At 43.1% G+C, this 16,348-nt stretch overlaps 1 protein-coding gene across 1 annotated transcript in view; it reads left to right on the top strand.

Annotated features, from left to right (window-relative positions):
* The window catches only part of TOM1 (target of myb1 membrane trafficking protein), a 110,620-nt gene extending 94,499 nt beyond the window's left edge, over nucleotides 1-16,121 (top strand). The window contains exons 12-15 of the mRNA XM_069736941.1: nucleotides 2,532-2,607; nucleotides 3,907-3,966; nucleotides 11,706-11,745; nucleotides 13,336-16,121. Of these exons, the coding sequence (XP_069593042.1) occupies nucleotides 2,532-2,607; nucleotides 3,907-3,966; nucleotides 11,706-11,745; nucleotides 13,336-13,481 (322 nt within the window). The 3' untranslated portion in view covers nucleotides 13,482-16,121. The remainder of the gene's footprint in view (nucleotides 1-2,531; nucleotides 2,608-3,906; nucleotides 3,967-11,705; nucleotides 11,746-13,335) is intronic.
* Nucleotides 16,122-16,348: the final 227 nt, after the last annotated feature.

The raw sequence follows: 16,348 nt of genomic DNA, 5'->3' as shown, positions 1-16,348 counted from the left end.
AAAGGTCCACGGGTATAAATGAGGGGTAGTGCTGTTTATACTATCTTCCCTGTATGCCCCTGTAAGACTCCTGTCCTAACAAGGACAGGCCCCAAGTGGACCCTGCTATGGACCACCACCATAAAATGTAGATACCCGGTGTTTCTCTTCTCCCTACGCGTTTCAACTCCAATAGTGGAGAATCATCAGGGGAGTTCATGCAGAAATAAGTGCCAATAGGCATAAAAGTCCAGCAAAAAGTCCATATGTATCATAGGTCCTGCAGTGGCTAGATGCCCATGGGTCAAGATGACTGTCTGTGTTTGCAATCTAAAGGACCTATGATATTGGCACCTATTTCTGCATGAACTCCCCTGATGATTCTCCACTATTGGAGTTGACTCCGGCGGCGGCTCTATCTGAACTCTCTTCACAAAATGGGATTTGAACGCATGCCTATGCCTAGTAGACTACGCCTTGGTGCCCACCTCCAATTGGCATGTGTGGATGAAAGTGACACTGCCACTCCATCTGCATCATTATAGTCAATGCCTCGTCGGCTCTTATGCTCAAATGCCGTTTTGCTTGGGTTTCGAACGGAAGCCCGGACAGGGCCACTGAATGAAGGAAAAGACATGATGTGAACCTAGCCTTAGATAATCCATTCCTCTAAATGTATTGACAACTGGTTGTTATCAGTTACATAGATTCCTTGCATTCTGTTGCTGCTCTCAGTGCCCCATGCCAGCCAATTTAGGAACACATTCCCTTGGTATGAGGAATGGTAAGCCACGTTGGCAATTTATTCCTAATTTCCCAGTAGAATGAATTCGGGAATGGCAAGAATTGTAGGAAAAGATGCTCCGGAATTGTTATTTTATGGGAAAAAATGTATTTGCAAACACAAACAGACGTATCCGGAGAGATGACAAGTCCTTATTCAAGAGGACACTGGAAATGCTTAAATCCTGGAACTTGTGAGAACTGCGATAGGTATAATCTCTGGTTATCATCCAAGAGTCTGAGATTGTTTTCATCAGCCTTCCCTAGGTGATAAAGGACGATTGGCTGTTATGTGACTCCCTCCGGCCTCAGGGATGAGACTCGGGCGTCGTAAATCAATGTTGTATGAACTGAGCAGACACCGGGCTGATCATGTGAGGTTCCTGCAGAAGATGTAAAATGACCCCTCATATAATCTGATCTTTAGTTGGTGAACAAGATTGAGAGCTTAGTTTAGGTACATGACTGAGGATCTTGACATCCAATTACTCTGCCCTCAGGGTGTCCAGTCTATTTCTGCCTCCCCACTGGCTCCTACATATCTCCTTCAGGTCTCTGGTCTCCTGACTGCATTTATCTTCTCTTGCTTCCAGGATTTGTTATTTACTTGAACGACAGCTTTTTTAGCTCTTTTTGGCTACAACTTGTTTTTTTTCCCCCATTTTTGTCAGTTTTCCTATAGCAGTTCCTTATTTTCCTAACCATGAGCCTTTCCGATTTCTGCGGCTGGTGCAAACACCTAAGAGCCTTTGTGCCCTTCTTCTTGATTAGTGGGATGATAGTGGGCATGTACTTCATCCTGGAAGCCATTGTACATAGCGGACCTTTATCTGATGAGCATTTCTTTGATCGGCTTGACCTTCACTTTCCTAAGCCAATTTCACCAAAGTCAGGACTGGATCCAGCTGCTCCCAGGTTATTCTTAAGGTTTTCCCTCCGACACATCACATGTCGTTTGTCTTCGGGAAAGTGAATAGTTTCGTAAATAAGGGAAATGGAGTTAGGCTGAAAAGTGCCCTGAAAAGTTTTTATCAAGTCAGAAATTTCTCTGTAAGTTAAATATCAGTCTGAAGAACCAGGGCTGTGGAGTCGGAGTTGGAGCCCATTTTGTCAGTCGGTGTCCTGGAAATTGAGGAGTTGGAGTCAGAGGTTTGGCTTGCTGACTCCACAGCCCTGTGAAGAACAGTTAAATATCAGTCTGAAGAACCAGGGCTGTGGAGTCGGGGTTGGAGTCCATTTTGGTGGAGTCGGAGTCGGTATCCTGGAAATTGAGGAGTTGGAGTCAGAGGTTTGGCTTGCTGACTCCACAGCCCTGTGAAGAACAGTTAAATATCAGTCTGAAGAACCAGGGCTGTGGAGTCGGGGTTGGAGTCCATTTTGGTGGAGTCGGAGTCGGTATCCTGGAAATTGAGGAGTTGGAGTCAGAGGTTAGGCTTGCTGACTCCACAGCCCTGTGAAGAACAGTTAAATATCAGTCTGAAGAACCAGGGTGGTGGAGTCGGTGTCCTGGATACTGAGGAGTTGGAGTCAGAGGTTTGGCTTACTGACTCCACAGCCCTGTGAAGAACAATAGTTGATGTTGGCTCCCAGTTTCGAGAGGGGCTTGTACATATATTGGATAGGATCGTTTTCCATTTTTGGAGAGCATGTATTTTAAATACCAAAACGCTCAGTCTTCTACTTGAATCCCTGTGGTTTGTTGTTTTCTTTTTTTTCATTTACAATTTCCATTTTCTATTTTATTGAGATTAAATTTTTTTTCCACCTAGTGTTAAATATGAAGATCCTCAGGCAGCAGAAGGACTTGCAGTAGCCCTTGATACTCGGCAGCAGAACACCGGTGCGGTAAGTAATATTTGTCATGCCCCATAATTACCAGACTTTTTTTTTTAGAAAGGCTAAAAGGAGTTGTCCGAGGGGGAAACTTTTTTTCCTTTGTAAATGGCTCAGGATGATTTAAGAAAGCAACTAAAGAAGCAATACTAATTTTTATCGATAGTCTTCTGCCCTGTTCCAACGCTGAGAGTCCTCGCTGGTATTTACTTCATGGGCCAGGCTTAGAGAGGGCCTATCTGGGTTGGTCACCAGTTCAATCTTAAAAATTAAAAAAAAAAATGCAATCAAAATTTCATTTTTACCCCAAATTGGTATAGTTGTAACCAACCGCTCACCACGCAAGAAACAAGCCCTCACACATCTCAATTAAAGGAAGAGTAAAAATGTTATGGGTCTCAGGTTATAGCGACACAAACCCCCAGTGCAAAGGTCAGAATTTCTTTACACCACCTAAATAAATTTAAAAAAAAAAAGATCCTTGATTGCTCATCATTTTTACCACACCATAAACTCCTTTAAAAGTAAAAATACAAACAAACGTGGCAGAATTTCATTATTTTTCATCCCACTCTGAATTTTTTCTCCGTCTCCCAGTACATTGTGGCTAGTCCCACTTTTTCCACCTCACTAAAGAGTCTAAAAGATTGTCTAAAACATTTCTGATTTGCGTAATTTAAGCCAAAATTGTGTAGTCGTTTGCTTTATAAATTTGCATAAATGTCTTTACACCTTATCTGATCAGTGACTGGTTTACAACCTCATAGCTTTTTGTCTTTTGTAGAAATAACATTACAGTTGTATTAAAGTGAATATGTCAACCTGTTTTTGCTACTCCATCTTAGAGCAGCATGATGAAGGGACAGAGACCCTGATTCCAGCAATGTGTCACTTACTGGGCTGCTTGCTTTAGTTTTTATAAAATCACAGTTTTCTTTGCTGCAGACCTAGTGGCAGTTCTCTGAATGCTGAGCTCTGTATAACCCCGCCCACTGCACTGATTGGCAGGTGTATACTGTGCATAAGACGAAAGCTGCCAATCAGTGGTGGGGGCGGAGTTATATAGAGCTCATGACTACATGGCAGCAGGATTACTTCTCCTCTAGTGATAATCTCCTGCTGATTTAAAATAGTGATTTTTATCAAAACTACAGCAAGCAGCTCAGGAAGTGACACAGCTGGAATCAGGGTCTCTGTCTCTACAGTGTGTTGCTCTCAGATTAGGTTGTAAAAACCTGGTGATGAATTCCTTTTAAATTCAATGGAAAAAGTCTACATTGTTTTTTTTGTTTTTTTTAATTTTCTTATCAGATTCCCGCCTCTCAAAACAACTTTATGGACGACATTGAAAAATGGCTGTCTGTGGATGCAGTAAGTAATGAGGCCTTGTTGTCCTGCCCGGTCGGGGGGTCGCTCACTGCTTTGTCCTGCTTTATTATTATAGGAGGTTGTTGTGTGAAAAGCGTCATAATAATGAGTAATAAAATGCCGGTTGTAATCAGACTCCTGATTAGCAATCTGGTGATTTCCTATGAAAGTGTCATTTGATTATTTTCATTTCCCCGAGAACGGCTGGAGTGCTTCCGTCTAACCATTTCTAGGTTTATCTTATAGGAACCTTTCTCTGTCTTAAGAAACCTCTGGTTACCATAGCGACTGTAGCCGCTTCTGCAAGTAACACTAATATGAAGAGAAGTCTCATTTTTGATCTTCTGTGCATAATATTGTGTGACACAGGTGCAGGGCCGCACATTCATAGATCTGCTTTAGCTGATTGAATACTCATTGGAATAGAATTTACAATGTAAGTTACAGTGGGGCAAAAAAGTATTTAGTCAGTCAGCAATAGTGCAAGTTCCACCACTTAAAAAGATGAGAGGCGTCTGTAATTTACATCATAGGTAGACCTCAACTATGGGAGACAAACTGAGAAAAAAAAATCCAGAAAATCACATTGTCTGTTTTTTTAACATTTTATTTGCATATTATGGTGGAAAATAAGTATTTGGTCAGAAACAAAATTTCAACTCAATACTTTGTAATATATCCTTTGTTGGCAATGACAGAGGTCAAACGTTTTCTGTAAGTCTTCACAAGGTTGCCACACACTGTTGTTGGTATGTTGGCCCATTCCTCCATGCAGATCTCCTCTAGAGCAGTGATGTTTTTGGCTTTTCGCTTGGCAACACGGACTTTCAACTCCCTCCAAAGGTTTTCTATAGGGTTGAGATCTGGAGACTGGCTAGGCCACTCCAGGACCTTGAAATGCTTCTTACGAAGCCACTCCTTCGTTGCCCTGGCGGTGTGCTTTGGATCATTGTCATGTTGAAAGACCCAGCCACGTTTCATCTTCAATGCCCTTGCTGATGGAAGGAGGTTTGCACTCAAAATCTCACGATACATGGCCCCATTCATTCTTTTATGTACCCGGATCAGTTGTCCTGGCCCCTTTGCAGAGAAACAGCCCCAAAGCATGATGTTTCCACCACCATGCTTTACAGTAGGTATGGTGTTTGATGGATGCAACTCAGTATTCTTTTTCCTCCAAACACAACAAGTTGTGTTTCTACCAAATAGTTCGAGTTTGGTTTCATCAGACCATAGGACATTCTCCCAAAACTCCTCTGGATCATCCAAATGCTCTCTAGCAAACTTCAGACGGGCCCGGAGATGTACTGGCTTAAGCAGTGGGACACGTCTGGCACTGCAGGATCTGAGCGTAGTGTGTTACTTATGGTAGGCCTTGTTACATTGGTCCCAGCTCTCTGCAGTTCATTCACTAGGTCCCCCCGCGTGGTTCTGGGATTTTTGCTCACCGTTCTTGTAATCATTCTGACCCCAAGGGGTGGGATTTTGCGTGGAGCCCCAGATCGAGGGAGATTATCAGTGGTCTTGTATGTCTTCCATTTTCTAATTATTGCTCCCACTGTTGATTTCTTCACTCCAAGCTGGTTGGCTATTGCAGACTCAGTCTTCCCAGCCTGGTGCAGGGCTACAATTTTGTTTCTGGTGTCCTTTGACAGCTCTTTCGTCTTCACCATAGTGGAGTTTGGAGTCAGACTGTTTGAGGGTGTGCACAGGTGTCTTTTTATACTGATAACAAGTTTAAACAGGTGCCATTACTACAGGTAATGAGTGGAGGAAAGAGGAGACTCTTAAAGAAGAAGTTACAGGTCTGTGAGAGCCAGAAATCTTGATTGTTTGTTTCTGACCAAATACTTATTTTCCACCATAATATGTAAAAAAAATGATAAAAAAACAAACAATGTGATTTTCTGGATTTTTTTTTCTCAGTTTGTCTCCCATAGTTGAGGTCTACCTATGATGTAAATTACAGACGCCTCTCATCTTTTTAAGTGGTGGAACTTGCACTATTGCTGACTGACTAAATACTTTTTTGCCCCACTGTACATTAAAGGCAGGTTTTTGCTTCCTCATCTGAGAGCAGCATGGTGTAGGGACAGAGACCCTGATTCCAGCGATGTGCCACTTAGTGGGTGTAGCTGTTGTGATACCGTAGACCTGGTGACAGATTCCCTTTAAGACTAGTGGAAAATAGTAATTTGTATTGATGTTGGATGAGACGGTCTGACTTCAAATTGACAAGTTAAAGAGAACCTGTCAGCTGGATTTAGCACTATAAAGTAAAAGCATGGCCATAATGGTGCAGTTCTACTGATTACATTCCATAATGGTGCAGTTCTACTGATTACATTCCATAATGGTGCAGTTCTACTGATTACATTCCATAATGATGCAGTTCTACTGATTACATTCCATAATGGTGCAGTTCTACTGATTACATTCCATAATGGTGCAGTTCTACTGATTACATTCCATAATGGTGCAGTTCTACTGATTACATTCCATAATGGTGCAGTTCTACTGATTACATTCCATAATGGTGCAGTTCTACTGATTAAATTGATACCTGCAGTGAAGGAATCCGATCAGGGGTTGTTGATTAGCCTCTAAAGTTATCTCTGTGCATTGGGGTGGTCCTAGCTAGTAGGGTCTTTTCTGCTCCTCCTCCAGCCTCTTATGATTCTTTTACAGGTCCCTGATTATTCAGTGACCTGCCTCCTTTTCGAAATTCCACACCGCCTCTGCCATCGTTGGGGCGGTTGGCGCGTGTGCTGTGTGAATGCGCAGACAGTCTTCAGGTGTGCAATAAAATGGCGCCGTAGTGGCGTGTGCGCAGATCGAGATTTCGGCTTGATGATAACGCCATAGAGACGAGATTTCGATCTGCGCATGCGCCGCTTCTGGCACCATTTTATTGCACACCTGAAGACGGTGTAATCACACTGCACACATGCCAGTCACCCCAATGATGGTGGTGGAGGAGTGCAGTTTCTGAAAGGAGGCAGGGACGGAGGAGCAGGAAAGACCCTAGGCCCGCGCCTTGATGCAGTGGCTTGCAAAAGTACTCCCTCCCTTGGCTTTTTACATATTATGTTACATTGCAACCTATGTTTTAAATATTTTTGTAATCCGATTTGTGTGTAATGCATCAGCGCTAAGGAAGTGAGAAAAGATAGGTATAAATTAAATTTATGGGATCAAATAACTATAAAAATTAGCATTATTATTATTATTTATTTATTTATATATATATAGCACCATTAATTCCATGGTGCTGTACATGAGAAGGGGTTACATCAAAATACAAATATCACTTACAGTAAACAAAACTATCAATGACAGACTGGTACAGAGGGAAGAGGACCCTGTCCTTGCGGGCTTACATTCTACGGGATGGTGGGGAAAGAGACAGTAGGTCGAGGGTTGCAGTAGCTCCAATGGTGTTGAGGTGGCCGTGTGGTAATTACAGGCTGTAAGCTTCTATGAAGAGGTGGGTTTTCAGGTTTCTTTTGAAGGATCCAAAAGTAGTGGATAACTGGATGTGTTTTGGGCACTGAATTCCAGAGGATGGGTGATATTCGGGAGAAGTCTTGGAGGTGATTGAGTGAGGAGAGAATAAGCGTGGAGGAGAGGAGGAGGTCTTGGGAGGACTGGAGATTACGTGAGCATATGTGCATATGTATTCACCCCTTTTGCTACGAAGCACCTAAAAATTTCTGGTGCAAGCAGTTCCCTTTATAAGTCACTTGTTGACAGAACGTCCCCTGTGTGCAATCTAAGTGTCACATGTCGGTCAGTATATACACTTTACCTTTTCTGAGGGGCCACAGAGGCTGCAACACCATTAACAAGAGGCACCACTGACCAAACACCATGAAGACCAAGGAGATCTCCAAACACCACCATGAACATCAAGGAGATCTCCAAACAACACCACGAAGACCAAGGAGATCTCCAAACACCACCATGAACACCAAGGAGATCTCCAAAACAACACCATGAAGACCAAGGAGATCTCCAAACAACACTATAAAGACCAAGGAGATCTCCAAACAACACCATGAAGACCAAGGAGATCTCCAAACAACACTATAAAGACCAAGGAGATCTCCAGACAACACCATGAACACCAAGGAGATCTCCAAACAACACTATAAAGGCCAAGGAGATCTCCAAACAACACCATGAAGACCAAGGAGATCTCCAAACTAGTCAGTGACAAACGGTCAGTGACAAAGTTGTTGAGAAGTACAAGTCAGGGTTGGGTTATTAAAAAAAAAAAAAATCCCAATATCTGATGATCCCCGGCACACCATCAAATCCATAATCATCAAATAGAAAGAACATGGTACCACAACAAACCTGCCAAGAGAGGGTCGCCCACCAAAACTCTCAGCCCGCGCAATGAGGGCATTAATTAGAGAGGCAGAACAGAGACCAAAGGTAACCCTGAAGGAACTACAATAAGCTATACACTCCATAGAGATGACTTTTCACCAGAGGAAACCATCTAACTTGAAGGAGCTGGAGCAGTTTTGCCTTGAGGAATGGGCAAAAATCCCAGTGGCAAGATGTGAAAAGCTCAGAGATTTATCCAAAGCGACTTGCAGCTGTAATTGTCACAAAAGGAGGCTCTACAAAGTACTGACTTTAGGGGGTTCACAGCTGTAGGCAGGTTGTTTACATGAATTGATGCAAACCCTAAAAAAAAAGTGAAATTGCAGGTTGTGGGTTAACAAAACACAAAAAATGCCAAGAGGGGGGCGGCGTCTGTGAATATTTATGCAAGCCACTGTATATCATTATAAGAAAACTTTAGAGGCTGATTAAACAACAACCACTGGCCAGATTCCTTCTCTGCAGGTATCACTTAATTAGCATTACGATGCCATTATGGCCGTGCCTTTACTTTATAGTGTTAGATCCTGCGGACAGGTTCTCTTTAATCTCAAAGGTGTTCGTGGGGTTGGGTTAGGGCTTTGTGCAAGCCCCTTGGGTTCCTCCATGAAGCGTCCTTACACTATGGTTCTACGGGCTCTGCTTTTGTATAGGGGCACAGGAGAAGAGGGCCTTCTCCAAATTGCTGCCCCAATGTTGGATACAACCATCTAAATTGTCTTTTTCTATCTGTAGCATTACCGTTACTCTTCTCTTGAAATAACGGGCCGGTTCCAAACCCTGATGACCAGCCTCACGCAATCGCTCCTCCGTGAGATATCACAGCCAACCCTACACGTTCTATACAAATTAAGCAAATCCTTACACATAAATGTCAGACATATGTGTATCAATGAGTTTCTATTTAGTACCCTTACGTTACAATGGCCCAGACAAAACCTTTGATGTTGAAAATATTGTAACTTGAGGCCAATTTTTTTTTAAGGGCTTTTCCGGGATTTTGGAAAAATTGGCAAAAAATGGGAATGTTATATAGAGAAAAAGAATAAACATGACCTACTCCTTGAATCCCCCAGCGCCACTTTTCCGGTGGTCCGTAGGTGATGTGCTGTCTATTCTCATGAGCCAATCACTGGCCTCAGGGATGACATTGCCTATGCGGTAGATGACTGCTGACTCCATTGATTGGCTACATCTGGCAGGCAAGCGATAGACAGGACATTACCACTGCCGGATCGGTGAAGGCCCCCGGAATGTCGGCTCTGGAGAAAGGGGGTTATGAAGGGTAAGTTATAGTTATTTCCTTGTATATAATTTTCAGCTATTCTAAAATTCTATCCAACAATATCCATCTATTAGATATGAAGATATGAGGACGGGAATAGCCCTTTAGGGAACACTATAATATTTTCTTGGAATATTGTCCATTGCATTGACTTATCCTTTTTTATTTTTTTTCACTTTTTAAGTTTTTAAACCTTTTCTCATGCTTTTCCTAAAATTAAAAAAAAAAATTAAAAAATGTCATCCTTTTCCTAGTTAGAATTTTCTGTGATTCCTAGGTGGTAACCAATATGGCTGCTTTCACAGCGTCACTGTGGTGGTCACCCAGCTTCCTGAGCTGCCCATTTTCGTGACGTGCTCATATGGGAGTTCGGAGGCGTTTGAAAAGAGTTTGGTGGCAGCCCCAGGGGTTTTTGTCTGTGGCCATATTGGCGGTCACCCAGCTCTAAGAAGTTGTATCTGGAGAGAATTTTCATTAACATAATAGAGTTGGGTGTAATAAGACATTAGTTAAATTTTTGTTGTTGTCGGCAAAAAAAAAAAAGGTTTCCTTTATCTTCATCTAAGAGTTCTAGTTCCGGGACACCGTTCTCTGGTTTGTGGGCACTTCTGGTTCCTGTGTTGTCACGTGACCAGTGCTTTGAATGAAGAGGTTTCCAATAGCCAATTCAGCCAGTGTTAATATCGGCAAGGGGGCTGGCTTAGCTATTCAAATGAGCATTCAGCCAGCCCCCTTCACAGTTCTGGTCACATATTAAATCAGGCGATAATGTCCTCTAGGAGACTGTAGATGAAGATAACGTACTAATTTAGCCACATTTTAAAGGGGTTTTCTGGTTTCATAATACCCCTGTCCCCCAGCTGAAGTGTGTTTAAAACAAAAAACAAGTTATGCTTTCCTCACCGTCCACTGGTCCACCATTTAATCTTCTGCTTCGGGTGTCTGCTAATGGCTGCAGCACTGACAATGTGTTGAGAGCGCTGCAGCCAATCTGTGAGCTCAGAGGCTCTTCCGGAGTGGATGACACGAACCTCTCAGAGCCACTGGGATCACTGATTGGCTGCAGTGCTGCCAACGTGACTTTACCACTACAGACAATAACTGACATTGGGAGCAGCAGTGGTGACTCCGTGTTGGACCTGGGGAGGGTGAGTATTGAGCAGTGATTTTTTTTCCCCTTATTTTTTAAACAAAATGCAACCAAGGGATCAGCGATTTTCCGAAACTGTAAAACTCCTAGAAGTACGATACATCATGGAAAACCCTTTTTAAGGCTACGTTCACATTAGCGTTTTGCAGGGCTGCGTCGGGCACAGCCGCGGCGACGCATGCGCCATGCGCCCCTATATTTAACGTGGGGGGCGCATGGACATGCGTTGTCTTGCGTTTTGTGACGCATGCGTTTTTTTGGCGCAACAGAAAACTCTGCATGATGCAGTTTTTTCTGCGCCAAAAATCATGAAAAAATGAACGCATGCGTCACAAAAAGCTGCGTTTTGCATGCTAATGTGAACGTAGCCTTATACATTTAACTGGTCAGCATTGGTGATGAGCGAACATGCTGGCATAAGGTGTTATCTGAGCATGCTCGGGTGCTAACAGAGTGACTTCGGCGTGCTGGAGTACTACGTTCCTGTCCCGTGGCTGCATGGCTCACAACTGTTTGACAGTCACAACACCTGTAGGGATCACCTAACAAACAGACAATCCCTACATGTGTTGCAACTGTCAAAACCGCAGCGAGACATGCAACCGCGGGGACTGGAACATATTTTTCGAGCACGCAGAAGTCACTCGGTTAGACCCGAGCATGCTCAGATAACACCTTATGCCAGCACGTTTGCTCATCACTAGTTATAACATATGTGACCCGCCATCGCTTTGGATTTGTGAAAGGTTTATATGAGGAGCTCCCAATGATCTGGGGTCCCATGTGTTCTGGCGATAAGGATTTCCATTCTATACTTTTTGATAGGCGTTGTTGCCATAGCTCTTGACATGAGATTTGCTGCCCGCTCTCTCCTACTGTTTTCTAATTCTTTTGTTTTCTTCCCACTCACAGGAGGATGAGATGGAGGGGGAGGATGGTGTTACAAGTGAAGGTAAGCGCCCGGCATTTAATCCCCTGCAATGATGAGGACAACTGTAATTATACAGCGTTCTGTTTACTACCACGGGGTCATGGGTCTTTCTCCAGTCGTTTTCCTGTTAGGGAGGATAATGGGCGCAATTTGTCATGTAACGGCAAGATTTAACTCTTTAGGAACACAGCCTATGTTCTTTTTAGCATTTTCATTTTTTCCCTCTTCTTCCTCCAAGAGCCATCACTTTTTTTCTTTTATAGATGTATAATGTGCTTGTCTGTCATCAGTACTGATCTCTGGACAAGGGTAACCTTGAGGGTAGTTTGGTCTATCTATCAGTGTCGTAACAAGAGTCTGAAGAACCTCTGTGCAAAATTTGCACCTGGGCCCCCACTTGCATGTTGGTCAGATGTATGGGCCCTTGTAGCATTCTAGAACGTATACAGACATGCCTGATCACCCTCTATGTAATAATGCCCCCCATCCTGGCACTTTCCTGTAATAATGCCCCCATCCTGGCACTTTCCTGTAATAATGCCGCCATCCTGACTCTCTCCCATATAATTCCCCCTGTCCTGGGCCCATGCTATAACAATATGCTTTGCTCTTTCCTGGTATAATGTCCCCCATTCTGGGTCCCTTCCCGGTAAAATGCCTCATTCTAGGCCCCCGTATAGGTGTGTTCAAGAATTTATTTTTTGAGTGAAGAAATTCCAGAAAAAAATGAGACGTTTCGGTCACTAGCTGACCTTCATCAGTCATCTGGATAGAGGAGATCCGTGTGGCAGTGCACTGTGTGAGAGTCTGCAGTGTCCACTGCGAAGACCGGAAGTGCTGACCAGTGCTTCCTGTATTTGCAGTGGACACTGCAGACTCTCACACAGCACGGTGCCACACAGATTTCCTCTATGCAGATGACTGATGAAGGTCAGGTAGTGACCGAAACGTCTCATTTTTTCTGGAATTTCTGCGCTCAATAAATAAGTTCTTGAACACACCTATACGAGTGCCAAGTATTTCTACATCACAGCTGACGGATTTGGTTATCCTACTTGTGCACCACCAGAATTCCAGAAGTGCCATGTTTTTCTAATTCATTCTAGTCCCCTTCCGTTCTTCTCCAGGACATTTAAAAAAAAAAAAACCCAAACTATTATTCTTACTTTCCTCTGCTTCCATAACATGCATCATGCTCTATAGCCGTCGCAGGAGCCCACAGCTAATGTCAATGTGCTGGCATGGGAAGCGTCTGAGGACACGCATCCAGGTGATCATGACACTGGCATTAGTGGGCCTCCTTCCCGCACGAGCCCGATTGCGGTTGCACTCTCTGGGGCCAGCGATCATTCCGCCCCTTCCGTCGGTCCTGTTGGCTGACAGTTATCCATTTTATTAAGATAAATCGAGATAAGCAAATGCCATAGCTACAGGTGCACGTTTCTTCATGTAGCCAAACCTGTTCCGAAAATGCCATTAACTGGTGCCGTAACGGTAACATCCACCATCAAAGTTATTTGCCGATAAGAAGATTTCAGGCACTGCCACATATTTGCCCCTTAGTTTAGTTATTTAAGTTTGAGATGTAAATTGTTCTTTTTCTTCCCACAGAATTTGATAAATTCCTAGAGGAGCGAGCAAAGGCAGCAGACCGAATCCCAACATTGCCTTCTCCTCCGACTGATGGCCCCAGAGTATCCTCCAGCACGGGACGGAATAAGAAGGAGAAAGATGAAGATGCTCTCTTTGCCTTGTAAATCCCTAACTCTCATCAGTCTGGAGCTTAAGGACATCGGGAATTGTAGAAAAAAAAAATTGTCACAGACAGAGTGGAACTTTCCAGTAGGAGGCTTCTCCGAGACGAGGAGAAAAGTGTCCTGTGGTACGAGGATCTTCTAGACTATGGATGAGTAACACCGGACTACATACCTGATTTACTCTATTGATTTGAAATCTCCTGTGATGTTGGCTGAGATGGCTACATCTCGTAAACCCGCCTAATGCTGTAGACCAACTTGGTTGAACCTTTTGCTTTCTTCTTGTGTCCCATATCTGGATAATTCCCTGAAGTGAAGCGATTATTTAGCACTACAATCCTGAATCTGTCTACATCTGCCTCCAACAGACTCACCAACCACCTCCAGACTTCACTACTGGAAAGAGTATACAACCAAGCATGAGATTTCCTAATACGATGGTCGTCTTCTCACCACCACCTTGCTTAACACCTAAAGTGCCTTCTTGGTCTTGCTTTGTCTTTGTAAAAAAAAAAATTGGGTGAGTCTTCAGAGAGGTTGTTATAGCGGCAGCACTCAGTTAGTTCCAGGACAGGTGCAGCAATACGCTACTTTTTAAAATCTATTCCTCATAGCGTTGGAATAAACCCAAGACGTGGTAATGTCAACATTGGTCCTATTGTATTGGGAGATGACTTGAAGAACCCATGTAAGCTTGGACTATGGGTGGTCTCCACTGAGGCTTACTGCTCTCCCTACTGAAGATATGCCAGACTAATACATTTTGATTGGCTAATAATTGCTGTTTTACTTTTTACGCTCTCACGTCTTCAATACTGTTCTTTACCAGGCATTTATTTCTTTGTGGACGAGAATCAAGCAGGCTTGATGGTTGTTGTACTGGATTAAAAGAAAACATGGGTTACTATCTTCCAAAATCCGCTCCACATCTGTTCACAGCTTGTGTGTGGTATTGCAGTTCAGCCTCATCCACTTCCAAGTAGCTGCAGTACCGGATATATCCTGCAGAGAAATGTGGCGCTGTTCCTGAAAGAAAGAATAGTGTGCAACTCTTCTAAAGTACCATCCTTGTGTGTGTGTTTTCTAATTTTACTATCCGTTTGCTATCATTATTTTATGTTTTGTGTATAAACTCAAAAACTTACTGGCATCTTCTGCCGTTTTCAGCGCTGCTCCAGTCCTCTCCTGGACCACGTGACTGCAATTGTGACCAGCCGGATCATTACAGTGTTTTCTGTCAGAGCGGAAGCCACTTTCTCAATATAATTCTATGAGACTGTCTATGGTAAGCTTGTGCTAATAGGAGAAGTGACGGCCCGCGGTGTGATCTGTAGTCACGTGATGCAGGAGAGGAACGGTGCAGCGCTGGAAACGGCAGCAGACAGCGACTGGAAAGTGTTTGAATGCAAACATTGAACAGACAGTCATGATGACGAACGAATACACAAACACAAAAACGTCAGGACCAGATTTTAAGTTTTGCTGCCGGCTAAATGTTTCTTATTAATCCAGTCTAGGCTAAAAGCGCATATGTTCTGAATGGGGAAAATGGGAATACGCCTCTGCTAGATACCCCTGTCACCAGCTTATGCTTCCTGAAAACAGAAAGATCAAGCCTGTTGAAATCTAACCACTCGGTCCTTCTGTTCCCCAAAATTCTCCAGTCGAGGAAAGTCAGGACGCACCAATAAAACATTAATCATTGGCCATTGCAGCCTAAATCGACAGTTTTGGTTGATGTTTATCTGATGTGTATGGCCGCCATCAGACTTTTAATGAACCTTTAGCTTGTAACTTTGTACTGTTATAAGCTATCCCTATTTTACAGAAATGCAAATAATGGTCGCCATGTGTGTGTTCCTGGCCACCTATGTGTTATTTTTTTGTCTGTCTCCCCTCAACATTCATAAATGTTCTTGGAGATCTGATTAATCTAGAGAAGAAACATATGGAGGGTCTGATCACATCACACTTGTTAGTCCTGATGGCTTAGTGTTCAATGTCAGAAGTCCCAGAAACCTGATAGATTTGCCATATCTGGAAGAACGTGGCCATTTATATACAGTATACATACGAGCGTCCCTGGAAATAGTTACGGCAACCAGGATCCATTGTCTCCACTGGTGGCTGCACTCGGAGGACTAGACAATGAGGCAGGTGGAAATAAGGTTTTAAGGGTTTCCTTTTGTTGTTTGGTTTTTCATTTTTTTTGTTTTTTTACAAAGCTTCCTAAAAAAAAATGACAACTACTTGTAGAAAGGTTCAGTATCTTCAGTATCATCATGGTTCTTATTCTGCTCGTAATACTAGTAATGCTTGGACACTTTTATATTCGTGACCCTTTAAGGTCAGCATTTATACCTTCTGGATGAGATTGAGACTCCTCGGAGTGGTGAATGTTCGGATCATCGGAGAGTATTCCAATGGTGTGTCCAGTGTGTTCGCTGCTATGTTTTGACTTTCTGCATTTTCTGGTGTCTTTACATCTCATTACGGTCTTCATCCAACATACCAGGCAGATGTCTCACGCTTGTCATTTCTATTTTTTTTTTTTTAGACATCTCAAACATTTTCCTGGGAGTCTCGTTGTTTAAATATATAAATGTACTGAAATTAATGAATAAATACAATTGAAAATGATGCATTCTTTCTTGTGTGTGTGAATGTGTCATACCTGAGAACTGAATGTTCTGATTTCATATGTCCGCTTTCTGATGTATTTCTAAGATTCTCCATCACGGTATGAGCCGAGTATTAATGTGGCCGATGCATGTACAATGGACGGAGTGTAAGCAGTGGTCGCCATGTGAGGCCTAATTCACACATCCATGTTACTGGTCCATTGTCTAGCTGTGGTCTTTACTGAT

The sequence above is a fragment of the Ranitomeya imitator genome, chromosome 8 (genome assembly GCF_032444005.1).
Source record: "Ranitomeya imitator isolate aRanImi1 chromosome 8, aRanImi1.pri, whole genome shotgun sequence".
Taxonomy (NCBI): Eukaryota; Metazoa; Chordata; class Amphibia; order Anura; family Dendrobatidae; genus Ranitomeya; species Ranitomeya imitator.
This window is presented reverse-complemented; position numbering and strand designations above follow the sequence as displayed.